The following is a 26,559-nucleotide window of genomic DNA, read 5'->3' as shown; positions in this document are numbered from 1 at the left end:
AGTTACGGTTGAACAACTATTTTAACAACATCCTTATGAACTTTATGGCCACTGAACATGTCAGTTGTGTTGCTGTCTATGCAGGGTCAGAAAGCTCATGGATTTTATCAATAATATCTTTGTGTTCTAAAGTTGTTTGGAACAACATGAGGGTGACTAATTAATGACAGAATTTATTTTTGGGTGAACTATTCCTTTAACAGGGACCAGATACCATATAAATCCATTTGTTTCAACTAACATTTCAACAAATGCAAATGAAACGGAAGCAAAGTTGCAGTTCAAGTGTTTTATGCGGTAACTACAGAATGCATACATACAGGAAATAAGCGGAACTAAAGGCAACTACAAATTACAAAATACAACACGCGGACCAATACATTTACAAAACATTCGAAATCCTTACAAAATGAGCTGTATTGGTCCTTTTTGTTCTGCAAGTTGAATCTTTGTACAAACTCCGAAGATCCAATTTACCAACAAATTTCTGAATATTTCCACAATTGTACAAGTGCCAGGGAGAACCTCGAACCCAAGATTTGTTTCCTCACAGGTGCAAACTAGTGACGCCTCCCCCCTGCAGTCCAGGACATCTGTCCGATCCCATCAGCTCACCACACTGATAGCACTCCCCTTAAAAACCAAACCACAGAAAATAATAAAAAAAAGAAATAAAACAAGACCGCTTCCTTAGCCACAACACCAAGTTTTCAAACAAAAGTCAATCTGTCTTGAAGGCAAAAAATAATTTATGGAGTTAGGGGAAGCCAAACAGCAAGGAGGGAAATGTGCTCAAGCATGTGCCTCGCCTTTGACACACACACACACACAAAAAAAAAAAAAAAAGATTGAATCAGTCTGCCCTAAATGTCTCTTTTTAATATTTACATTGAACATTTTAACTTTAGGGTGGAAAAAAAAAAAAAGGATAAAAAAAAAAGCAACTCCTCAGATCAGATGCCCCCCGGTGGAAGGCGAGCGGGAATCCAGTGGCAGCTGTGTGTCGATCAGACGTGCAGGGTGTCAGTGGGGCAAATGAAGGGTTGGGGAGAGGGAGAGCTCTCTCTCTGGGCACAGGAGCAGTTCCTGCACCCTAACTGGCACCAGTTCCCTCCATCACCTGCTGGGCCTGCTTCTGCCCCATGCAGCACTGAGCCACTGACTGGAACAACCTACACACAAAAACATGGAGACACTGCAGTTATTCTGTTGTGCAAAAGCAGGAAGACGTGCGTGTCATGTTGGCTCCCTTACTTCTCGATCTCTGGGGCACAGTGCACAAAATCATGGCTCCAGAACTTAAAGGCAGGGTTCTTGATCAGCTCAATGAAGGTGATGAGCAGACCCCACGGGTGCGGCCTGTTCACAATCAGCCTCTCCAGCAGGACCCTGCACGACACAAGATAGCCAGGGTTATTATAGTCAACTAAAACAATCTTTAAAAAGTGTCATTTCAAAATACACATTAACTGAAGTGAATTAGAAAAAACAAACTATTATAATTGCTTTACTACCTTCAATTCTCCTGAAAACTGATTCAAAACATTAAAATCTATAAAAGTATCTCAATGACACCAAAATAAACCAATAGACAAGAACCTTTAGTCAAGTATAGCACTAAAACAAAAGCCAGAACCAGTGCAGTAGAGGGTGTGTCGTAGTGATGATGCACGTTATCATGCGACTGTTACCGGGTGTTTTGAAGGCAGATCAACGTTCGTGATTAAAAAAATATGTGCTAACTGTAATGAAGCGGAGATCAGGTAGTTCCTCTCCATCTGTGCTGAAGCGGAGACCGTTTGCCAGTTTAAGTGAAAGTTAACGTGCCTAGCGTTTTTGACTCATGAGACATCACGTCACATCCTGATGTCCCGTGTCATTACAGGATATAAACTGTTGTGTGCGAGCACACGCACAGATTCCGGGAAGTCACTAGCAGTGTGAATAAATCAAAATCGAATGATCCGGGAACAATTGCCGGGACACATTACCTTTGTATTATTCAGAATCTCAGTGTCAGGGTCTGCGGTTAAAATCTGTAGTCTTTGATCGCTGGTTTGACATGTTCACCAACAGCTGATTAATGGCTGTTGCAATCAAATTTTACCCACAATGAAATTCTGGCAGTGTCAGAAGATTTGGTGCAAAGTCCTGCATTGCATCTTCTACAACAAACGTCAAACTGGCTGTTTTTCAAGAGAAGCCATGATCAGAATTAATGCTAGAGATTTCTTCTAACCACCATAAACTCTGCTCACAGAACTCATTTGATGCGTTGCCTTTGCTATGATAAACATAGGTAGCGTCACTGTTTTCATGTGGGTGTGTAGTGCTGCTTATACTATTCTTCTGCTATTGCCGCCATTCATATACTTTTCATGATAGCTAACGTTTCAGCCTTGGGTGTAATGCTGCTCGCAGTCATTCGGATACGATTGACGCATTTCTCCCCCTAGTGGCAGTCGCACAGAACTTTTAAACTTATCCTACAGCAACCATTACCTCGGCATATTCACCATGGTAAAATTAATAATTTTAATGAATATAAATAATAAATGCATAGTCATAAATCAAATGATTCCCAAAATAAAAACAGTAGGTTTTATGGGGCTAATACTGTTAAAAATGATCAAATAATTATTTCTGCATTAATTACTCTGAAGCAGCATCTCACAGAAAGTGTTTAAAGAATACTATTAGGGCTGTAGCTATCGAATATTTTAGTAATCGAGTATTCTACCAAAAAATCCATCGATTAATCGAGTAACCAGATAAAATGCGTTTTTGCTTAAAGTGCAATATTAATTATGCAAGAGAAAATAAGACTCCTGGGTCTTGTGACGGTCACGGAGGTAAGAAACAATGGCAGGAATTATTGGTTCCACTTAGGGTGGGAATCTACCATGTATTAATTGAGCGTGGGGGTTTCAGGGGCAACGTGGCTGAGTTGTTGCTGTTATTTCCTGTTTAATGTGAACGAATTAATAACAAAGTAGATTGATTAAGTAGAACATTATGCCAATATGTTTCTTTCAGACTCTGTTTATTTAAGGGAACATGTGTAAAGTGTTTTCTGTGAGTTTGTCCCTCCACATGTGGTAATGGTGCTGGCCACCAGTATAAATGTGAATGTCTTTGTAATTGAAGGTAGTTTGTGTTTTTTTCTGCAGTGGAGATTGTGGCCTGAGGGGTTGCAGGTATTTTATTCAGTCTCTGATCAATAATTACAATAATCTCTTGTATCACCAAACAGTCTTGGTGTGTGTTTGTGCCTATTAACGTCCATGTTGAACGTGCGGTCCCTCCATGACCTTCACAGGTCTCTTAAAATGAAGTTTCCTTTTTTAGAAAAAAAATATTTATATTTTTTAAATGCATAGAATGCAATACATACATCAAAAATAAACATTTAATTATTACCCATTGTTTCTCTGTCTGTACTTGTACTGTGAACAATGACAAGAAAGTTGACAGATGAATTAAGTGCATTTAAGTGCCATTCAGTTGGGGTTGCATTTTCTGAGATGTACATTAAACATTAAACACATAAAACATTAATTTAATTGATCTTTTAATTATTATTAACTTTTTGGTAAACAAAGGGGATTTACTATTAAATATAAAACATGGAAGAAATGTTGTGTGATTAAACTTTAGTGGTAGGCTATGTACATTCTGCTGAACAATAGTCTTTAAACGGACTTTTATTTTGACGGGTTGACGTACCTTTACAGTTCTGTGTATGTTATGTGATGCTAGTTTTACTCAAATCAAACGGTCAAATGCTCATGAAGTGACTGTCAGAGCAGTTCTGGAGATGTTCCTCATGTGTTCACATCTTATTTAGTGAGACAGCAGACGCTGAAATCACCGGAGCGTCACGCGTGCTTCAGTGTGTGTTAATAAAGGAAGTCGCGCTTCTGCTCTATTCATTAACAGACACGCAGAACATGCAGGATTCATATTTAAATAGACTGTTTCGGCTTAATATTTACAGATATTCGTCCATATCGTGATTTGATGTAAGTGCAAATGACATTTTTGATTAATTCATTCAAAATTTGGCAAATTCCGTGCTATTCTGCGTTAAACTGTAAATTCTGTTTTTATGACTGGATTCCGCGATTCCCTCTGCGTTTACTGCATTGCGGAAATCATAGGGCCCTAGTTGTGGTATGCCAGCTCTATCTTGCAATGGACACACGCCACGACGTTCTCTTTACGTTTGCCCTCTAATCAAAACACTGCTGACTCCTTGCAGTACGCGATTTCGGACTCAGCGCTTGTGTCTCCTTCAGCTTTGTGGGTGACGTAAACGCGTTGTCACATTAAAAAAAAATAATTGCGAAAGAACCTGACGTGAGATTTAAAATAAATTAAAGGAGGCTTCGAGGCAGAGGAATTTGCCTCGATCATTTTTTGTAATCGAGTTACTCGAGGAATCGTTTCAGCCCTAAATAATATTAAAGTGAACAAAATACTGGTAATTCTAACCTTACGCTCATAGTTTTTAATCGTCCGGGCAGCCGGGAACATATGGTCTAGCCGCAAAAGTTTAAATATTTTAACGTATCCAAAGCTCAAATCGGATCAGAATTTTCTGCATGTGCATATGATCAGAACAGCTCCCGCACTACTCTCCATTGGAAATAAATGACTTTCGGTCTGTCGCTTGTTTGTCTGTGGTAGGTAGTGGAAAGGCAGCTTATGGGGTGTTAATGTAAAAATCTGGACAAGTTTTCTTGTGAACACCCATTTTTAAAGAGTCCTGAATGTAGTACAGTCTGACATTAATGACAACTGAAATCCCACAGTGAAACATAATCATCATCATCATCATCATCATCATCATCCAGTCTTACAAACAACAATGGAAAGGACTACAAAAGAATTTTTTTTTTGCACAGTGTTTACCCGGCTAAAAATAAAAAGGAACTATGTATTAAATTAAACTTAACACTGCTAAGAGTTTAGAAAGAAGTAATTAATTAAATTCATTGCCATACCTGGTGATCTGCTCTTGAATGGCTTCAGCATTGGCCTCGGCAAACAAATACAGCATGGTACAGCTAAAGTAGTGCGTGTGGCTGTTTGGATAACGCAGCTGATTGGCTATCGCATTCAGGAACAGATAGCGGCCTGGGAGGAGCAATACAAGTCACAATTTGAACTAAAACTAAAGAGCAGGGAGAAATTGATTTTGTTTTTTTTTGCATCTCACCCTCAGTGTCTAGATCGACTGCGAGGTTCTGGAAGATGTCCATGTGAGCCGAGTGAGTGATGGTGCTCATGGAGGGAGTGCTACCCTTGTTATGGATGTGGGCAATGGCCTGGGTTCCAACGTACAGCACCAGAGCATTGATCAGCTGAATGTTGTAACGGTTGCCTGGCTCGTTGGACACCTGGAGGCAGAGTGGATTTTATGAAAAAAGAAAGGGAAAAAAGTCTCAAAGAACAAAAGAGCTACATTACAAAAAAAGGTGAACATGCGACTGTCGGGAATTGTGATTAAGAGTGGCGCCCCCTACCTGCAGGTTGCTGCGCAGCTCAGAAAGGAAGGTGACAGGAGAACGGGTCTTGAGGTAGGAGTCAAGATCCTTTTTAAACTGGGACGGCATCACACCGGTGAAGTTAGTGAGGATGCGGGGAGCGATGTTGATTTCACTCAGCATATCCACCTGGTGAACACACAGAAACTATTACATACAGCACAAGATGACCACAAGCATACTTGAAGTTACAACTACATACTAAACCACAATGGATCAAATCTGATGTCAAATGTACAACTCTCTACCTTCAGATTAGGGGTGAAGGGGTCTGGAAGCCTCATATTGCGGGGGAAGGCACTCAGGATCAGGTTCCTCAGCTGGATGCAGTTGGGCGGGATGACGTCGCAGAAACCATAATGGTAGTCACACAGGAATTCTGGGAAGTCATGTAGCAGGACAAGCAGAACACGAAGTGTTCCCTTGGAGAATAGAAACAAAGCAAGGTCACAAACTGACCTAAAGAACCACCAGACAGGCTTTCAAAGGCAGGACTCAGCTAATACCTTGTAGAGAATTTGCATAGGTTTGTTGAGTTCAACATTCCTTAGGAAGGGTGCAAGATACTTGAACAAGTCTATCAGCAGCTGGGCATACATTGGCCAACCCTGCGAGAGAGGAAAGAGACGTTTAAGGCACAGAAGACAGTCAGTGATTGGGAAGTGGACTGACATATAAAGTGTCCAATCAAGCTCCTGGAGGGCCATTTCCCATGGAAGTTTTGAAAGATCTCAGATTTGGAACGACATGAGGTTGAGTAATTAATCTCAATTTTCATTTTTTGGGTAGACTATTCCTTTAAGACTTTGATTAGCTGGTTCAGGTGTTTCAGCAAAACTCTGCAAAAAGGGCCCTCCTGGATTGGACACCTGATACATATCATGCAGCAGATACAGACCTTCTGTTGTGGGGTATGTGCAAGCATCCTGGCAATGAAGATGCGGTGTGAGATGAGCTCCAGCCAAGCATAGACAAAACCAGGTGCTTTAGTTGGTCTCAGGATGTGGAAGGTATTGCTGAAGAGAGACAAACGTCCTTTAATACCCATTCAAAGACTGATCAATACAGTAATGGTGCAGTCACATTAGCAACATTTCAGTGCAATTTCCCAAAAACAGTCCGTTATTTGTCAATGGTGTAGTGATGCAGAGCTCACACAGAAATCACTTTCAAACCAAGCAGTTTTCTATTGGTAAACATGACAAAGCCGCATGACCAACTTAAACGAAACAACTGAAATACACTGAAAATTCACCAAATTTGAATGTGCCTGCACATTAAAACTTATTTCATGTGCTTACCAGAAGGCAGTGAGGGTCTGGAAGTTGATGGTCTCCAGCACATGCTCTGGTGCGTTTAGCTCCAGCAGGAGCATGATGAAGATTCTGTGGTACGGAAGCTGCTGGAACTCCGTCTGCCTCACATCGTGATCCTGGATCAATACACCCACCACAATGCCTAGAACCTGCACCATGACAAGAAAAGCATTATTATTATTATTTTTTATTTTTAGAGACCTTGATTTAAGTCACCATTGAGCCACATCTAACCATTGTAAGCATTCCAACCTTGTTGAGAAGGTTGATTTTGGTGACCGTGTTGGTGGCCTCTCCGGAGTGTTTGACAAGAAGCGCAATGAGCCGAACAAAAGCATCCAGGTTATGGTAGCACTTGGCTCTGATGATGGCAGGGCTGGTGGTTGGGTGCTGCTGTTCGGCTTGAGCACGATAACTGATCTCCACACACATTTCTGTGCACAGCCGGAAGAAGCGAGTGATCAGGTCATCGGTCTTCAGGATGCCCTGCTGGTGCATCTGTTTGAAAAAAACAAAGTAGGTGTGAATTAAGTAATGCAGATCAATTACAGCATTGAGATGAACAAAGACTTTAAACTTTTGTATTTAGTGTGTTACTGCTTACCTGGCCAACAAATGCAGAGAAGGCCTTGGTGCTGTCTCTTCCTGCAGCTGCTGAGTGGTATAGGTTGACCCATTCTCTCAGCAGGTACTCTGCCTTCTCTCTAAGGCCTGGTGGGTCATCGTACTCAGAGGCTTGAGAAATCCCAGAGTGCATCATGAAGTTCGGCCCACCATGGTGACGATCGATCATGGCTTCATAGTTGGAGCGGACAACATCCATCAGCTGGGGCAAACTAGGGGTTCCACAGAAGTAATTCCAGATTACTTAAATTTTTCGTTACCAATCGGACACTCAGTTGACCTAACGGTAAGCCCCGCCCCACCAGTTACTGTTGCTCCCTTGGACAAACAAATGAAGCTGCTAGCTCCCTTACAAAGACAGCGGTCAGTGTGAAAACCTTGTCCCACTATGTTTTTGAACAATTTTGGACACAGAAGGGCAAGTGGGAATTAAATATTCCATGGAGGGATATATATAAAAGATTTTAAAATAAATATGGTGGTGTTAACTCAAAGTGAGGGTTCACAGATCAATGCAAGTGGGAGAAGTCTCATAATATGGCCATCACGATGGCAAAATACAACATGCAGGATCAACACTGTTCATGTATCCCAAGTAACGATTAATCTACATTTAACCATTTTCACATTTTATTTGGATTTAGGAAATGTAATCAAATAAATTCTATTGTCTATCCTCTCAGGATACCTGAAATCAGTGTTACAAGTACCCAGGCACATCGCTTTTCCATTTTTGCAGCATAAACACCATAAAACCAATGCAAGCTTTGGATCCTTCAATGTTTCTCTATGGCACTGAAACCTAAAGATGTTTGAGTTCCGCTCCCTGTGCAACTGACACTCAACTGCTATTGGCTCATCTGAGTTCGAGGGGAGGGACAGGACCAGTAACATAAGCAGTTGTCTTACCCTTCAGGAGCATTAGCTCTGGAGTGGGCATTGGTCCTCATCAGCGTCTCAATGGTGTGGAAGAGATCAGCTTCAGTGATGTGACTCACGCTACGCTCATCAACCAGTAGGAGCTTCACCAGCTGCATGGCGAATGCCACGGCCATGTAGTTGAGCCCGTTCTCCATGGACTAAAAAAAACAACAACAACAAAAAACACATGGTGTAAGTATCTACTCATTTACAACAATGTTCTTTTAAGTCCTAGAGACACTCTCCTCACCTGAGCCAGGTGTAAGTCATACTGCTGCATGTTGACCAGGTGGTTTCTAATGAGGAGCTCCACAGCATCAACGTTGTACTTGTATTCATCTCTGCACTCAATCAGGCATCTGCAGGGGGTGTAGAAGAAACGGTTAGGACCTTCATGACCTGTCTATGCTTGTGACATAAGTTTACGCCACAGTTATAGTACTGGCCTGGTGATTTGTTTGTTGCACCACTGTGGACCGTAAGCACGACCGTCCTGTAGGGCTTTCAGCACCAGTAGGTGGCACTCCCTGTAGCTCAGCAAAAGATCAGAATCAGCGCCACTGGTGGCATCCAGCAGACCCTCCACAGCCTGAGCGTGAGGAAGCAAGCAAAAGATTTGTTTTAGATGAGATCATATTGCAGGGATGTCCAGACGTACACATGTAAGGCCAAACACATGACCCTGCAGAGTTTAGCTCCATAACATTTGCATGGACATTTCTGGAGATCCTGAAGACCAAAAGTTTTTAGGATTAAAGCTAAACTGCAGAACAGCAGCCCTCCAGGAGCAGGATTGGACAAAACCGGCATAAAGTGTAGTCAAGTTTTTCTCCCACAGTCTCTCTAACCTTCTGCAAAAGGCCCAGGGCAGCTATGCCATCACGGGAGTTTCTAGCCATGACAATGGCATCCAGAAGGCTGCGCATGGCCTGGGTCTGTGGGTTCATGGCCAGGGCAGGTGGAATTGCATGCACGTGCTGCTCCAGGTCTGAAATGCACTTATCATAGATGTGAGCCACATCATCTGTGGGCCATGCCTGTTGCTGCAATGCAGAAGAGAGAACCTTTGAGCTACTTAACCAATGTAACAACCGAACATAACCACCTCAAGGATGGGGTCTGTACCTTCATTGGCTGGGCAAGGAAACCAGTTGGCTGAGACAGGTCATTACTGGGTAGGAAGCCTGGGACATTACGGGCAAACTCTTCATAAACAGCCAGCTGTTTAGGATCCACTCCACCGACCTGGAAAAGAGAAGCAAGTTAGAATCAAACATTTTCATACAGAATAGTAAACCACTGACCCACTGAGTAGTTTACAAAGAACTCACCTTCAGTCTGATCTGCTCTGGCATGCGCTCAGCCTGATAGGTGAGCACCATAGGGTCACAGTAGCGTCGACCTTCTTGGCGAGCATGCTTCCTCAGCTCGAATTCCTGCAAGACAGAGAAACTGATAAATTCAGATTTTTTTTTTTTTTTTTGCCTGCATGATATAACATGACCATGACAGGCTGCTTGCTGTTCCTTAATTGGTGTAACAATTAGGACAGTGTGCAGGGACTCACAGTGGCCAGCCTCTTGTCCATCTCTGGTCCAGCTTTCTCCACGGCTGTCTTCTGGATAAAGCAACAAGCAAGCTCACAGTTGTCCTGTGCGATGCGAGCAGCCGCCTCTTCCATCATCTCTCTCTGCTGGGGTGTGGGAGCCTGAGAGCGACATGCTCAGAGAGTCAGAAAGTGCTGGAAATTGTCATTTTGTGTGTCCAGATGGTATGAAAAATCTTTCCCTACCCTAAGAGCTGCAGCAAAGCTGTTCTTCAGGTTGGTGGCGATGCTCATGAGCAGAGGCTCCCTGCAGGTGATCATGGCCATGCCGGCAGTCAGGTTACGCATCATGTGGTGGGCGGCCACACGCATGTGAGACTCCTCAGAGTCTAGCGCAAAGTCCTTCCTGACTATCTGCTCACAGGTTGTCATGGCGATCTTGATGGATCGGTCCACCACTGGGTGAACCAGTTCCTGTACGGCACGCTCAATTGCTGGTCTTACACACTGCTTCAGCTGAGGGTGGGCCTGTAGTAATGGGATCTACACAAAGCGAGAAAGAAAATTAATATTTGAAAAGTTAAATTCAGAAAAGTTGTTTTGGTAGTGCAAGACTAACGTTAATATTGATGTTGATGTGTGGGGCCAGGCCAGCCAAGGCATACACATTGATGTCATGGTAGCTGAACTGTGGTGTGGGTGGTCCCGTGGCCGTACAGGTCGTGGTGGTGGCTGGAGTTGACGGAGCAGCTGTAAATGGAACAGAATCTACTACTCCTGGTTAAACAGGAAATGTTAAACTATGGGAAGAAAGCATCTTACAATATGCCTGTTGTAGTGTTATACCTGTTGTAACTATAGGCAACATCTCTTCAGGAGGCTTGGTCTCTTTCTTTGGTGCAGAGAGCTGCTCCTCCAAGTTCTTCAGCTTCTCTTTGTCTCTCAGTAGGTTTCCTGGTTTTAGCTCACTGATGTCCAAAGACAGATTCTTGCAGAGCACCTCAATCTCGAACTTGAGGTTAAGCTGTGAAGAAAGAATTGTGGGACTCTGTGAAAACTACTTCCCACTGGTATCTTATGTCGCATCAATGAAAGCAACTGACCTTTAAGTCATGTTCCTGGTGGAGCTCAGCCAGTACATTCATGATACCCATGGTCCAAGGGTTCTGCGGTCTGAAGATCTACAAAACAGGGCAACAATGTTTAAAAGAGGTTATGTCCTGATATTTGCAAAACTAGCCCGCATTCAACACCTGACAGCAAAATTGGGAGAGAAAATTGCATGATTATTACCACACTCCGTAGACTTGATTCCAAGACTTTGGCCACAAAGGGGACGACATACAGCAACTCCTGTTGGCCTTTCACATAAGCCTCCAGCAAGAGAGATTTCAGCTCCAGGTCCTATAAGAGCAAAACATTAATGCAGTCACAGCACGAATAACAAATCAAATCATTCTATAAATATTTCAAGCTCAGGCAATGGATAATAAAAATAAACTCACTGTGTACAGTATGGGTTTGTTTTTAGCTAGGGTGATTATTCCAAGCCAGTGACCCAAATTCTTCAGCAGGGATCGATCTGAGAAGTTAGCAGCTGCCTTATCAGAGGTAAGGAGGACCTGAAAAACAAAATGGGACAACATTAAGTCGTCATAATGTAGGCATACCTAGGTTTTTTTACTTTAATCAGTTTTAATTTCAAGAAAATTACCTTGATGTTTCTGTAAGTCTCACTGAGAACCATCTTTACAAACTCTGGGTTTTTCAGTGTGTCCAGGAAGTTAGAATACAGGCTGTGGAAGTTGGGCTCAATGCTGACACGTTTCATAACCAGGTACTGAGAAACCCAGGGCATGAATTCTTCTTTCACAGTCTCTTTCAGCTCCTCCACCTTCAAAACCACAGCGAAAGATGATTTAGGGGGTGAAAGCACAAACTGTTGATGTATAACAAAGATAAAGATTATAAAAAAAGAACACCTTTTGGGACATGTTTGATTGGGACAAGTTGTTGAAGATGAATGCAATCTTCTCCTGAACATTCTCTGGGGGCTCAACGATCCTTTCAGTTTGGTCTGTGGCCACCAACAAGGTGTCAATGTTTGTGGTGTTGATCGAAGGCTGTGAAAGAATTTAAAACATCAAATACCACAGAGATGAGTCCATCTAGGACCAATGAGTACATTAATGGAGCAGTGATTGTGTGCACTCACTGGGACGTCCTTCTTCGGTCCAACAGCTGTAGGTCTCGTGATGGTGGTGGTTTTGGGAGCAGTGGTTGTTGTGGTGGCTGTGGTCACTAAGGTGCAGGTCTGGCCAGGTTGAGGGGGTTTGGGGGTCTGAGACTGAGCTTGAGCCTGGGCTAAAGCTAGGCTACCTGGGGTGGTAATGGAGCCTTGCATCTTCACAGGAGGGTCTCTGGACTGCTGGCCATACTCAATATACTATACACAGAAACAACATACAACAGCAGACTTATTCAGCTGAAAGTTTACCAACTAGTGCAGAGTGAGATATTACAGGAAAACCCTGTGGGCATGACCGAAATAAAATAAAAAAAAGAGGTTACCTCTTGTAAATGGTGCGGAAACTGCAGGAAATGGGCTATTGATGCCAAGTGCTGACAGTACTGGGGATAGTCCTTCAGTCTGAGGAAGAGAGCGGCTCAGATTTACACAATTCAACATATCAAGATGCAAATTAAATCTTGTGTGGTGGCTAGGAAGCCAAGACAAACTACTGACATTACCTATTTTTAAATCGATCTAGTGCAGCTATCCCAAAGTAATACATCTTTGATCCGAATGGTTTGCGTAAGGCTTCCAGGACATATCGTAAGGCCAAGCCCAGCGCCATGTACGTGACCAGGCCTTTCTCAATGATCCCCCCAAAGAGGCAAGCGGTGATGTGTAGCTCTTTGTCCGGATACTGAGGGAAGAATCGGTACTCCTCAAACAGATTCCTCAGCATGCAGTTAAAAACTTCCCGTTCCCGCTTGACGTTCGAGTCCTTAAATCTCTGCAGCATTTCCAGCACCTACATTAAAATAATCACTATGAATTCTAAAGCTGTACCTTAGAAAATAGCGTATTAAGAACAAGCAAGCACCATTGTACTCTGTTACTTCTGTTGATCTCACCTCATCTACGGACATTGTGGGGTGTGGAGGATGGTTGTAGATGCGCTGGAAGTAGCTGTTTGCCTCATCGTCTATCTCCTTACTAAAGTGCTGGTTTGCCTCGGGCCACACCTGAGAGAGGTCAGCTGTGGCCAATGAGAAAAACGGTTACAGCACTTTATGAATTTGAAAGAAATCACTTAATTTGAAGAAAGACTGACTAAAGCACAAATTAACCCCACCCAATAAAAAACAGATGTTCCAGGCAAACAGTTTGTTTTCCGTCGTATGTCTGATGAGAGAAAATAATATTTACATGGATCCAAGCTGGTTGCCAAGAACACCTTGCAGTAATGTAGACTGACCTGTATTTCCTCTTAGGTTCTAATGACATTTTTGGGCCAGAGATTAAATTGTGCAGAGATAAGATTCTGAAAATGTGTCCAAAGGACTTTTGTTAGGCTCTGAGTGCCAGTTTTGAGAGGAAATACAGCTTGAGGCACCTGGCACTCTCTCAGCCACACCACCACTTACAGGCCTTCATCTTACTCTGCTGGAAGGTGGGTGGGTTCAGCCCCGGTGTGCTCATCTTCCTGGTGCCGAAGGGGTCACTGCTGACAGCGGGCATGCCCAAACCTGAGCCAATCCCAGTCAAGCTTGTGCTCAGAGAACCTAAAAAAAAATTCAAGAAATGCATTCGTAATTAAACTAAATGGAAAAACAGTAGTGCAACCTCACTAGGTTCTAGAGCAGAGTTTCAAAGCTCCATTGAAGTCTCATGGTACCTTGGAGCTGAGAAGAGAGGGGGCTGATAACTGGGAAAGCTGTGCTGGGGTTTGGGTTGGGCAGGTTCGAGAAGGCTTTGGCTGGGGACTGGGGGTTACTGAAGGCAGAGCCCTGCAGGCTGGGGAATCCTTGCATGCTCGGGGTGTGAGAGGTGGACGAGACACCTAGACTCAAAGAGCTAATCGCAGAGAGAGGGTCCATCTGAAAAAAAAAAAAAAAAAGACATTCGAGTACAAAACCATCAAAATATAGTTCAGCCAATCTTGAAACTGATAGCCCATTCAGTAGATAATGCCAGTGTTACCTGCACAGGTGAAATAGCATCTAAGCTGCTGGTGCTGGGAGCTCGTCCCTTTGGCAAGACTCCTGGTGGCGGCTGCCGGGCCTTGTTCATCACATTGCTACAGTTGGCCACCATGGTCAAGATAGTCTCTGACAGCTCTTGAGACACACTCCTGCTCAAAGAAGCCAACAAAACCATGTATTTAACTTCGACCCAAGTTTTTCCTTATAATGCTTAAAAACATGCGCAAGGGCTCTATATACGCACCCAGCACAAGACTGCAGACATGCAAGCATGGTAGCCAGAGTTTCAGGAGGAAGTTGAGCACTTTTCGGCTGGTCTTTCTCTGGAGCCAAACCACCCAAGATAGAGGGACAACGTCTCTTCAGGAATGTGACGCACGCCTGGATGAACGGCTCCTAATCGACAAACACAACACGTCAGTCTTGATGTGCACTGACTTAGAACAGTGGTTCCCAACCCTGGTCCTGGAGGCACCCCAACACTGCACAGTTAGCATGTCTCCTTAATCAAATCAAACACCTGATTTTGGTCATCAGCTCATTATTAGAGACTTCAAGACCTGAAATTTGTGTCAGAGAAAGACGACTAGCAAAATATGCAGTGTTGGGGTGCCTCTCCAGTACCAGGGTTGGGAACCACCGACTTAGAACTTAGAAAATATCATACCGTTCATAAGTCTGCAGTAATCGTTTACTTTTTTCCAGTAAGGACACATTAAACGTTAAGTAACAGACTTTAAGTTCACACATTTCCATTTCAAAAGATGTTGTTCTTTTGAACTTTTTTCAAAAGTAAAATCTTGGAAACTAAAGTATAAGCAGCACAACTGTTTTCAACATTGATACGTTTGAGCAGCAAATCAGCATATTAGAATGATTTCTAAAGAATCAAGTGACTTTCTTCAAAACCTTAAAATAAAATAAAAAGACTGAACTTTTGAACAGTAGTGTCAAACTTAAAGCTCACTTACCCCGTGCTCTCGAATTTTGTCAGTGAGCCATTTGTCAAGTTTGAGGTATTCACGGCGAGAGGCAAGTGCAGCAAGGTCAATAACAAAGGCAAACGGAGTACCATTCAGCAGCATCGATAGAGACTACAATGCACAAAAACAAGAGCATTCAAAATGTTAAAACTTTTTCTCAGTCTCCAATCCTATTAATCTACTCCTCATGGCAGCAGGGGCAGGAGATCAGTACCTTCAAGTCCTGAGCCACATCCAGGATGCGGGATAGCTTGGCCTGGTCGTACTGCTCTCCTCTCATGTACCACTCAGCCATAGAGTGCATGATCAGCTGACGGATGGATGGGGACTGGCCCTGGAAACATAACCCAGGCACATTAATACACAGTGACAGCAGAACAGAACTTTGCACCTCTTCAAACTGATGTTGAATCCACCCACCTGTCCATGCCAGGCATAGTGCAAGATGATGGCAGAGTTGGGGTGGTTGCCCAGGAAGATAGGCATGAGGGTGGAGATGAGCTCATGACGCAGGGTGTGCCAGGATGTACTGATCTGTAGCAGCGCCAGCACTAGCATGTCCGGGCAGTGCTTGATGGGAAAGCTGAATAGCTGCTTCACCTGTTCATAATGCCCAACTTCAGAGAGGCGCAAGAGGCTCTCCACTAGGTCCAAACTCTTCCTGTTGATCAAAGCGAAACGAGAACATATAAAACATACAGAACACAACATTTAGAAAAATTGGATGGTCTTAAATTGGTCAAGACTTACCATGTGGCTATTTCTCGGTTGTCATCCTCAGGTGGGGCCTTCAGGATGTCAATGGCAACAGCATGACAGGGGTAGTCAGCAAAGCAGAAGACTTCAGGACTCATCAGTGAGTGTTGAATGAATGACAGCTGGAGAACACAAAAGAGCAGGACTTCAATATGCTACTTTATTTCCAATGCAAGTTCTGAATTGGCGACACTTCAAACTAAGACACTTTTTCTACCTGTCCTTCTGCATGCTTCCATGGTCTGTAGATTAGGTCTACTGGGAACACCTCCAATCCCAGACCCCTCTGGATCCCACAGACCACTATCTGAAGCCCCTTACTGTCCCGGATCAGGAAGCCAGGGTGATCTAGCTCATAGGTCACCTCTTTGAAATTCAGATTGGGGTTCTGAGAACAACAAGCAGAGTTAATTAAGTCCTGGTCAGCTAAATAACATTTGAGCTGGTAATGTATCTAAACAAACACAGTCTTACCACTTCTTTGACCACATCAATTAGAACTTCAACATTCCAGGTGTGGGCCTGAGAGCCATCACTCTTGTCCTTCCCATCACTCCAGATCCCACCACCAACTGGATTTGAGATGGACTACAGATAAAAAGAAAAACTTGTTATTCAAATGGTTCAGACTGCTTATCAGATAATTTCAACTCAAACGGTTACATTAGAATTCCAACAGAGCCAAAAACAGGCCCAGACACATACAATTTTAGTAGTTAGTTAACAACATACCTGCAGGCCAATGCCATCGGACAGCCCAGAGTGAGTGCGGGCCATCATGCCCAGCACTCTGGCCACCTGACTGGCTGTCACCTCTCGCATCCCATACTGCATGATTATGTTCCTGCACTCTTCAAGACTGGGAAAACACACAAATCAATAAAATCACGGGAATCCCTTTAAATGAAAAGCATCAAAAGTATGCTTACAGGTTATATTCAACAAACTGTCATTTACATTTTTCCCCCCATATAACTCAAAAGAAGAATTTCTTTTTTATACATTGCCCACATTCATGCCAACAAGGAACAGCATAAAGGTTTAAAATAACATGATGTGTAAATTACAAATTACATTTTTGGGTGCCCCCCCCATTTAAGCTATTAATACCTTGCACAAAAGCCATAGCCAACTTCTTGCATGAAGTCAGCAAGTGAGCTCTCCATCATGGTCTTGTTTAATTCTCCAGAGTCTGGCAGGATCCTGTCCATGAGAATGTCCCGTTTGTCAGGGTACAGCAGTGGTGCGAGCACCACAGGACAGCGCTCCTGCGGGAAATCTGAGACACAAAAAAAAATAAAACAGGGCTAAATGACTCCAGAGCAAATCGGGGGAACTAGCCAAACATAAGATGTAAGAAGCAATCATTTAGTGGATTTTTCCACTTACCTCTGCACAGTGTTTTGAGGAACGCGTCAATCTGCTCTTGTCCGACTCCACTCGAGCCCTTCTGACCGAACAGAAGATGGGAGAGGAGCAGATGCAGAACCTCTATGGCAATGTCCTGGAAGCCACCTTCCTGACTCCCTCCGAGGTCTGCGTCCACGTACGAGCGGAGGAGGTCAGGGAGCTTCTGCTTCACAAATTGAGCAGCTGTGAAAGAAAGTTAAAGGGGTCTGAGCCGAAAACCATAGCAGAGAATCTAATGCTGCAGAAGTGAAACTGAAAACTAATTAAGAGTCAGGAAGTGAACACTTACCAAACCCTCGGAGGTCTACGTTACTGGAGTTCAGCAGAGCAAGGCCAAAAATCACCTAGCAAAAGCAGGTATATTTTTAAACAGCCATTATCACAATTTCTGACATTATTTTAGAATATATTGGAAAACTTTATGCATACCTCCTGAACCTTGCTTAGCTTGAGAACTTTACTCAGCTGAGTAAATAAATGAGGTGATGGTTTCAAACTCTACAAACAAGCAGACATGAAACCAATGAACTCAATGAGTATCAAACAAGCACTTAAATCACAAAACTGCCAAATTTTAATACAAAAGCTTAAATATTTTGAAAGCCAGATCAACAAACCTTTTGATAGTGCAGGGGATTGTCAATAGCGTAACAAAGCGTTGAAATAAAATTTGGTTTTGTAATAAGAGACACGCACTCCTGGATCAGAAACTGTGTCTGAAGCAAAAAAGAAGGGTAATAAAACATTAAAACTAATTCTGAAACTAATACTAAACTCCCATTTTTGATAAAAAGTCTCCATTTTTCAAAGCAAAAGCTACATTTATTACCTGGTGAAAATCTTTGCCACTGCTTTTACCATCGCCACTGAAATCCACATGGGAAAAGAGACAGCGTAATAAATGCCGGTCTGCCTCAGGGCCGTGACGATTCACAATCTGAGGAAAAGTGATGCATCAAATTATCAGTACCTTCAGTTCCCTGATGTAACTAGCAATGCTGACTTAGTTCGCTAAATTTCAGGTTAAAAATTAAGCACGTTTAGCGACACCAAAACCCCATCAACTCACATGTTGTATTTCCTGCTGGCTGGCTCTGTAGTTTTTCTTAGTTAAATTGTCCACCAGGTAGCTGATTTGAGACAAAGCCAGCGAGAGCGAGTCAAGATTCATTGCTGGTTGGGGCGGAAGCTGGCGGCCGAGCCCGGCGCAAAATCACCATTATTCCCCTTTAGTCACTTCAGTGATAGGTTACTTCTGTCGGCCCCCCCCCCCAAAAGGTGTGAAAAGTGTCCGTGTCCAACAAGTGAGTCTCTGTGTTGATGCTGATTCCAAGCAACTTCCTTCAGTGCAATTCTTAGTGTAACATCTGGACAAACAATGATTAAAAGTGATTAGAAATTGCAAATTAAAGCAATAACGTTAAATCTTCACATAAAACATCTAACAAGTAGGGGTGGGAATCACAGGGTACTTCACGATACGAATCATGATACATGGCTCATGATATGATAAAATTACAAATACAGCGATTCTGCGATAATTGATAGCTATATTGCTAGACAATCCTATAATGATACATCACGATATCTGTAACTATGAAACCAAAATGCCTGTGAAAAGGTTAAGTGCAAGTTTTCTCTTTATACAAACCTAGTACATTTCAAAATTTACCTGGAGTGTTTTCTCAACCTTTCCTTTCATCATAAAAACGGAGCCCCACATTAGTGTTGGGCAATATGGTCATTTTTCAAATAATCACATTTTCAGCCCGTGAGATCGACGATACATGAGATTATCGTGCATGGGTGGAGCAAGAGAGTAGGGCTGGGCGATGCATCTAACGATATGATCATGCGCATCTAATCGGTAAATCTGGTTCCGTGATTAGGCTACCGCTAAATCGCCATCACCTGCTTATAATTGGAGCAACATTTAATAGACAGAGCCGTAGATCACTGACAAGCTACGCAATATTGCGTTCATTATCCCAGATGAATCGCCTTCGATAATGAACGCGATATTGCGTAGCTTGTCAGTGATATACGGCTCTGTCTATTAAATGCCGCTCCATTTGAAAGCAGGTGATGGCGATTTAGTGGTAATCACGGAACCAGATTTACTGACTAGATGCGCATGATCATATCGTTAGATATATCACCCAGCCATACAAGAGAGAGACTCTGTTCTTGTCATAGCATAACTATTTGGTGTTTTAAAACGCGCAAGTGCGCACGAGAGAGAGCATATGGAATATAATTTCAAACATACTGAAACTAACGTCAAATATAAAATACTGTATTTAAAACAGCTAGTTCATTTATAGTCGGATGCAACTGTCATATCCCGCGTCCTGTTACAAATTTGCTGCATCTGTGCACAGAATTTATCAGTCTAAATGTTCTACTAAATCAGTCAATGGTGAAAATCAATAGTAGATTTCATTTAAAGTCTAACAGGTTAACACTAATATTGGACATAAACACATTAAATATAAAGTATTCAAAACAGGTAAGTTCATATACTTGGAGAAAAGTTTAATTGAACTGCTGCATCAGTCATACAGAGCTCCGGACCGTGCGCCCGATGACAAGGCCGACGCACCGCCACAGAAACAAGAATGAGATGCATTCTAACCTAACTGTGGTATTAAACTCAAAGTCAGGGCTCGTTTAAAATATAGGCCATTCAGATTACTTGTTAAAGTGGAATGAAATACCTTATATCTGCAGACGATGTATGTCTGTTTGTGGATGGAGACTCCTTTACCGACTACAGGCATTTGCGTACACACATGTGTGTGTGTGTGTGTGAAATGCAGTGCTGAACTGAAATAGCTGGGCAGTTTGATAGCCGAATTATAATAGGTCACCTAATAATAATAATAACAACAATTATTATTATAATTTAATACATTAATAGGAGAATGAGCCTAATATCATCTTGACTATCGACAGAGACTTCTGCACTCGGCAATACACAATAATGTCGTCTATCGGCACAACCCTACCCCACACGACATGGCACAAAACTGTACGCGCCGGTGTCGCTCTCTCACTCATTTAGTGAGGGAACTCCGACTGCAATCCGTGCGGAGAGGTTAGGCTACTCACAGACTCAATATGTGATCTGCAATGATAACATGACCGATGCCTACATTCCAAGCTGATAGCTGTTCCAGGTCAGTTGTTTAGTTATCATAAGATGCCAGTGCATCTCTGATGTGCTGTTGGTCGACCATTAAGCTTGTATGTCTTCGCTGAAAAACGGAATTACAATTTCCATTCATCTGACCATCCGCAATCTGGGAAGCACCACCACAAGAAGTCTGGAAAATATGTTCATTTACTGTACATGTACTCAATACTTGGTAGGGGCTCCTTTTGCTTTAATTACTGCCTCAATTCGGCGTGGCATGGAGGTGATCAGTTTGTGGCACTGCTAAGGTGGACTGGAAGCCCAGGTTTCTTTGACAGTGGCCTTCAGCTCATCTGCATTGTTTGGTCTCGTTTCTCATTTTCCGCTTGACAATGCCCTATAGATTCTCTCTGGGGTTCAGGTCTGGTGAGTTTGCTGGCCAGTCAAGCACACAAACACCATGGTCTTTTAACCAACTTTTGGTGCATTTGGCAGTGTGGGCAGGTGCCAAATCCTGCTGGAAAATGAAATCAGCATCTTCAAAAAGCTGGTCAGCAAAAGGAAGCATGAAGTGCTCCAAACTTTCTTGGTACACGGGTGCAGTGACTTTGGTTTCCAAAAAACACAATGTACCAACACCAGCAGATGACATTGCACCCCAAATCATCACCGACTGTGGAAACTTAACACTGGACTTCAAGTGACTTAGGCTATGAGCTTCTCCACCATTCCTCCAGACTCTAGGAACTTGGTTTCCAAATGAAATCCAAAAATTGCTCTCATCTGAAAAGAGGACTTTGGACCACTGGGCAACAGCTTGTCAGTGATCTACGGCTCTGGCTATTAAATGCCGCTCCATTTGGTTGGTTGTGCATCTTTTTCTGCCACACTTTTTCCATCCACTCAACTTTCAGCTAGCATGCTTGGATACAGCCCTTCTTTGGCAATTAATGTTTGTGGCTTACCCTCCCTGTGAAGGGCGTCAATGATTGTCTTCTGGACAACTGTCAGATCAGCAGTCTTCCCAATGATTGTGTAGCCTAGTGAACCAAACTGAGAGACCATTTTAAAGGCTCAGGAAACCTTTGCAGGTGTTTTGAGTTGATTAGCTGATTGGCATGTCACCATATTCTAATTTGTTGAGGTTTAAGTGAATTAAGTGGATTGAGTGAATTGGTGGGTTTTAGTTAAAAGTGAGGCAAAATCATAATTGAAAGAACCGAAGACTTCAACTACTTCAGTCTGTGTGCACTGAATTTCACAATTCACACAAGTTTCACAATTTGAGCTGAATTACTGAAATAAATAAACTTTTCTATGACATTCTAATTTATTGAGATGCAACTGTATTATGTACTCAACCATCTAGTTTATGAACCTTAAGTTATTTTGTCCCCCAACATTAAAGTCTGGTAGGCCCTCACCCTTTACTAAATAAGGAACGGACTCTGACAGTTGAGTGCACTTAGTGTACAACATTCCACACTTAGTTTTTCAGTTAAAGAAGTGCATCATCTGGATATTTGAAGTGGGCTTTCTTTTTCCTTTTTAGAATTTTAAGTATGAACAAACTTGTTTCACTTTTTCCATTTAAAGGAGATTTGTGGAGGTTTTTACTTAAAAAATTAAAAAAATCTTTAAGATAAGAGTTTTCATTTGTACATGTATGAGCCAACCATGATGTAAAAAACTGAATGACACCTCGGCTGTCCACCACGGTTGCCACTATCAGCCTGTAGGCTCAATTGTGTGTGGAGGAGTCCGGCCCGAATTGGCGCAAAAATTCACAAAATGTGACGCCATGCGCATTCTCGTCTACTTGGGCTTACAACCGTACGGCACGCCAGCCATTATAGTAAGCAGCGGCAATAGTGTTTTCAAATGGACTCTGCGGATGGAAAGAAGCGACCAGCCTCCAGCACAATTCAGACACCCACGAACACTCCTCGTAAGTAAAAAAAAAAAAACAACAAAAAAAAAAAAACAAAAGAGCGTGCGCACTGAGAACGAGCATGAGACTGGCTGCAGTTCCTCTAACGGCCACTGGTGTCAGTTACGGTTAGAAATTTCAGAACCTACGCAATGCTCCTTTAAATTGGCATACAAATTGACATACTGTATAGGACGCACCTCAACAGTTTTGAAATGACACGAGGGCGAGTAAATAACATTTTAAATTTTTGGGTTAACTGACCCTTTAAAAATATTCAACATACTACAACTTAATTTATTAAAACACTACAATATACCAGTAAACTATCAATTAGATTAAAAAAGGTTCAAATCTCCAATTCTATGATTTAAAGGTCCCGTTCTTCGTGATCCCATATTTTAAACTTTAGTTAGTGTGTAATGTTGTTGTTAGAGTATAATATCTGTAAAATTCTAAAGCTCAAAGTTCAATGCTAAGCGAGATATTTTATTTAACAGAATTCGAATACAAAGAACGACCCGTTTGGACTACATCCCTCTAGTTCCTGCAGTAATGACATCACTAAAAAGTTTTTTTGAGTAACCTCCGCCCATAGGAATACACAAAAAAGGGGGCGTGGTCTTGTTGCGCTCAGACGAAGAAGAGGAAGAGTTGTGTTTGTCGCCATGTCGTCGAAACGCTGTTATTTTCATCTCTGAGTCCAAACACCTGTGTCTGGGCTTCCCTGGGACACTTTTATTATTTAAGTTGGTGCGTTTGACAGTTTCTGTAACTTATTACACAAAGGGCAACGCTGTTTAGCTTTGTTAACTAGATGGTAGGGCTGTGCAAAAAAATTGAATGTGATTTTCATGCGCATCTTGTCAGTAAAAACGCTCCTGTGATTAGAAGTACATCTCCAGCACTGTGTTCAGATCAGGATTGCCATGTTTTCAAAACATGGCAAAAAACAAATCCTGCCCACTTGCTTCTCTAGTCCAAAACTAGCCCAATTGTGTTTCCAGGAGGGAAATGTGCGCTAAGCTGGTGTCAAATCACAACACAGGAACCGCTGGCACAATCAGAACTCGTTACGCATTTTTGAAAGAGGGGCTTTATAAAACAAGGAAGTCATCAGCCCGTTTTTATGACAGTGAAAACAGCGGTATACAGATAGGTGAATTGGGTGAAAAATACTGTGTTTTTTTTACATGCAAAACATGAACACGTTATATTGCACACTGTAAACACAATCAAAGCTTCAAAAAAAAAAAAAAACACGAAAAAACGGGCCCTTTAAGTAACTTATTTTGAACGCCCTGAGAGGAACTGAATGGTACCACTGCAAAACCGGAAGTCATAACCATTTAGCCTCTCACAGGCCTTGAATAAAGTTGAAGGGTCGTACAAACAAAGTGAATAAACCTTTAGTACGTGTAATTGTTGGTACATTAAAGCCGTCAAGTGCTTGCAAGTACACTTATGAGAAAACAGATTTAAAGTGTGACGTTTTGTGGCTTCCACAACATACTACAGGCGCGTTTCTAACCTCATTTACCTGCTAAAGCAGCTATGTTGAAACATTTAGTCTAAACGATAAAAACAAAATAAAGTTAAATAACTTAAAGGGCAGTTTTTAAGCTATAATAAACAACTAAATGTTCAAGTTCGAACACGAGTCACGCAAAACCACACGTACGACCGACGAAAACGTTCAATAATTTAAGCAAATATCAATCTGCATTAGTAACAGGTAACCTGTTATTTTCACCCAACAGCTACTAACAACTACAGTTTGACTTCAAACCATCAAACAATCAAAGTTTGGCTGTGGATAACACCTTTAGCATATTAGCATTCCTAGTGCTAACTCATCTTCCACATAAGTTTCTTCTAATATATTAATAACTACCTAATTATGACTTGAACATCTCTTCGGATATGCTTAACACTTAACGTTAGTCTTTACGAGAAAAAATATCGAAATGAACTCCCTTTAACAGCCATTTCTGTCAGGTTCAACAACAGCCGTGCTAATCAGAACTGGCTAACAGCTAGGCTAAGCTAACAGCCTGAACCTCATTGTCCTGAACGGAGACGAGCGCTAGCCTGTTCCTGGGATCTGTGCGACATGCTCCGCATCTAGCTGACAGGTCGCTCGTTTGTTTGTTTGTTTCGGACATAACTTACTCTTAGATATGTATAAGAGTTTTGTTGCATCTTCATGCCGCTATAAGCTCGTGTAAGCACAAGTAAAACGCAAGCAAACGCTTCAATATAATACAGTCCTAGCATAAATATGGCTAATATCTGGCAACCAAACATGTTAGTCCTGTGTAACTTAAATGTGTTTCAAACCCACTGGTATTCGACTAAAATCTATTAATGTACATGTAACGTTAGGTGCTTGTAAAGCAGTGTTAAGTGAACATTAGTAACCTCGCAGGTTTAAAACAGCTGCACAGCTGTCGTCTGGGCCTCACTCAACACACTTAACATTATACGGTTAGCGTAACCGAGCAAGGCAACAAATTCGGTGTCTAGCAGTGTCCATGTAGCCATAGCGCTCACCCCACGACCCGTAGTCTTAATTAGAAAGTTACCACAGTTCATACTTAATGATTGTATCCACTGAAATGTTACGGGTCGTTTAAAGGAAGTTCATCTTTGGAGTACGCGCAGGATCGGTTGGGTTTTGTACAATTTTAGGTCACTAACAGCAATGTTAGCTACACGCTAACGTTGACTTAGCCGAGCAGACAGCATATGATAACCATTTCAAAACTTCAGCGATTTGTGAGACTGTAGCGAGAACCTTGTCGAGGCGAGAAGAGGCGTTACCTCGATCCTGGAAAAGTTACTTGTGGATGATCATTTTCGTCGTGTTTCTTCGTTCTGAGCTTGACGTATAAAAGGTCGCTTTCTCCCTCGGTTTGGTTTGGATTTTTCAAAATAAAATGGCGACTGTTACGGCGCGCGCACCCAGTGCGGTGCTTACTGGGCTTGCACACGAGCTCGCGCCTGCGCAACATATTATGATAACGCGCTGACGCGCCTCCATTCCCATGATGACCCATGCGCACAAAAGTGCAAAATGATGGAGGCTTCGCGCAGATGCGAACGGATCGCCAGTTACGATTAGACTGGATAACCTGTCTATGTGGATAACAGTTGGGTTTTTTGCAGGAATGTATACATTTTTTTTTTTATCAATAAAACAACCAAAAATACTTTTATGAAACACACATTTCTGATAGTCACGCACACATTGTTAGAATTGCTGTTAAAATAAAAAGTTTTAAAACAATCAATATGTAAATGAAAATATATAAATACAAAGTTGATTGATTTCACTAATTCCATTCAAAAAGTGAAACTTTTTATATATTAGCTATATTAATTCATTACACACAGACTGATATATTTCAAATGTTTATTTCTTTTAATTTTGATGATTATAACTTACAAATAAGGAAAATCCCAAATTAAGTATCCCAGAAAATTTAAACATTGTGAAAAGGTTCAATATTGAAGACACTTGGTGCCACACTCTAATCAGCTAATTAACTCAAAACACCTGCAAAGGCCTTTAAATGGTCTCTCAGTCTAGTTCTGTAGGCTACACAATCATGGTGAAGACTGCTGACTTGACAGTTGTCCTAAAGATGAACATTGACACCTTGCATAAGGAGGGAAAGACACAAAAGGTCATTGCAAAAGAGGCTGGCTGTTCACAGAGCTCTATGTCCAAGCACATTAATAGAGAGGCGAAGGGAAGGAAAAGATGTGGAAGAAAAAAAAGTGAGCAAGCAATTGGGATAACCGCACCCTGGAGAGGATTGTGAAACAAAACCCATTAAAAAATGTGGAAGAGATTCACAAAGAGTGGACTGCAGCTGGAGTCAGTGCTTCAAGAACCACTACACACAGACGTATGCAAGACATGGGTTTCAGCTGTCACATTCCTTGTTTCAAGCCACTCTTGAACAACAGACAGCATCAGAAGCATCTCACCTGGGCTAAAGACAAAAAGGACTGGGCTGCTGCTGAGTGGTCCAAAGTTATGTTCTCTGATGAAAGTAAATTAGCATTTCCTTTTAGATATCAGGGTCCCAGAGTCTGGAGGAAGAGAGGAGAGCCACACAATCCACGTTGCTTGAGGTCCAGTGTAAAGTTTCCACAGTCAGTGATGGT

At 42.2% G+C, this 26,559-nt stretch overlaps 1 protein-coding gene across 6 annotated transcripts; it reads right to left on the bottom strand.

Moving 5' to 3' along the window:
* Positions 1 to 274: 274 nt before the first annotated feature.
* On the bottom strand, positions 275 to 25,375 carry cnot1 (CCR4-NOT transcription complex, subunit 1). Of its 6 annotated transcripts, none has more exons than XM_059536412.1 (50): positions 25,207 to 25,375; positions 18,387 to 18,684; positions 18,147 to 18,254; positions 17,935 to 18,033; positions 17,747 to 17,815; positions 17,607 to 17,661; positions 17,297 to 17,500; positions 17,018 to 17,186; positions 16,640 to 16,766; positions 16,382 to 16,495; positions 16,125 to 16,295; positions 15,902 to 16,029; positions 15,572 to 15,812; positions 15,366 to 15,485; positions 15,140 to 15,262; positions 14,413 to 14,564; positions 14,167 to 14,317; positions 13,862 to 14,063; positions 13,626 to 13,748; positions 13,098 to 13,222; positions 12,708 to 12,994; positions 12,528 to 12,606; positions 12,172 to 12,402; positions 11,939 to 12,079; positions 11,671 to 11,850; positions 11,462 to 11,578; positions 11,250 to 11,360; positions 11,060 to 11,137; positions 10,803 to 10,980; positions 10,576 to 10,706; positions 10,203 to 10,499; positions 9,978 to 10,118; positions 9,742 to 9,846; positions 9,536 to 9,655; positions 9,259 to 9,453; positions 8,857 to 8,999; positions 8,661 to 8,769; positions 8,399 to 8,568; positions 7,470 to 7,701; positions 7,100 to 7,363; positions 6,851 to 7,014; positions 6,448 to 6,565; positions 6,056 to 6,157; positions 5,798 to 5,971; positions 5,529 to 5,678; positions 5,222 to 5,402; positions 5,007 to 5,139; positions 1,255 to 1,389; positions 827 to 1,172; positions 275 to 791 (listed from the first exon to the last, which is right to left on the bottom strand). In XM_059536412.1, exons 2-49 carry the CDS (start codon positions 18,486 to 18,488, stop codon positions 1,094 to 1,096), a joined length of 7,128 nt encoding a protein of 2,375 aa, XP_059392395.1. In that variant the 5' UTR covers positions 18,489 to 18,684; positions 25,207 to 25,375; the 3' UTR covers positions 275 to 791; positions 827 to 1,093. The 6 variants fall into 6 exon arrangements, with proteins under 6 accessions (XP_059392395.1, XP_059392391.1, XP_059392392.1 ...); XM_059536408.1 differs by having other exon boundaries at positions 10,576 to 10,727; positions 25,207 to 25,374; XM_059536409.1 differs by having other exon boundaries at positions 10,576 to 10,724; positions 25,207 to 25,374.
* Positions 25,376 to 26,559: the final 1,184 nt, after the last annotated feature.

Source organism: Carassius carassius, chromosome 43 (genome assembly GCF_963082965.1).
Source record: "Carassius carassius chromosome 43, fCarCar2.1, whole genome shotgun sequence".
Lineage (NCBI taxonomy): Eukaryota > Metazoa > Chordata > Actinopteri > Cypriniformes > Cyprinidae > Carassius > Carassius carassius.
Note: the sequence above shows the minus strand (reverse complement) of the source record. Positions and strands in the feature narration are given on the sequence as shown.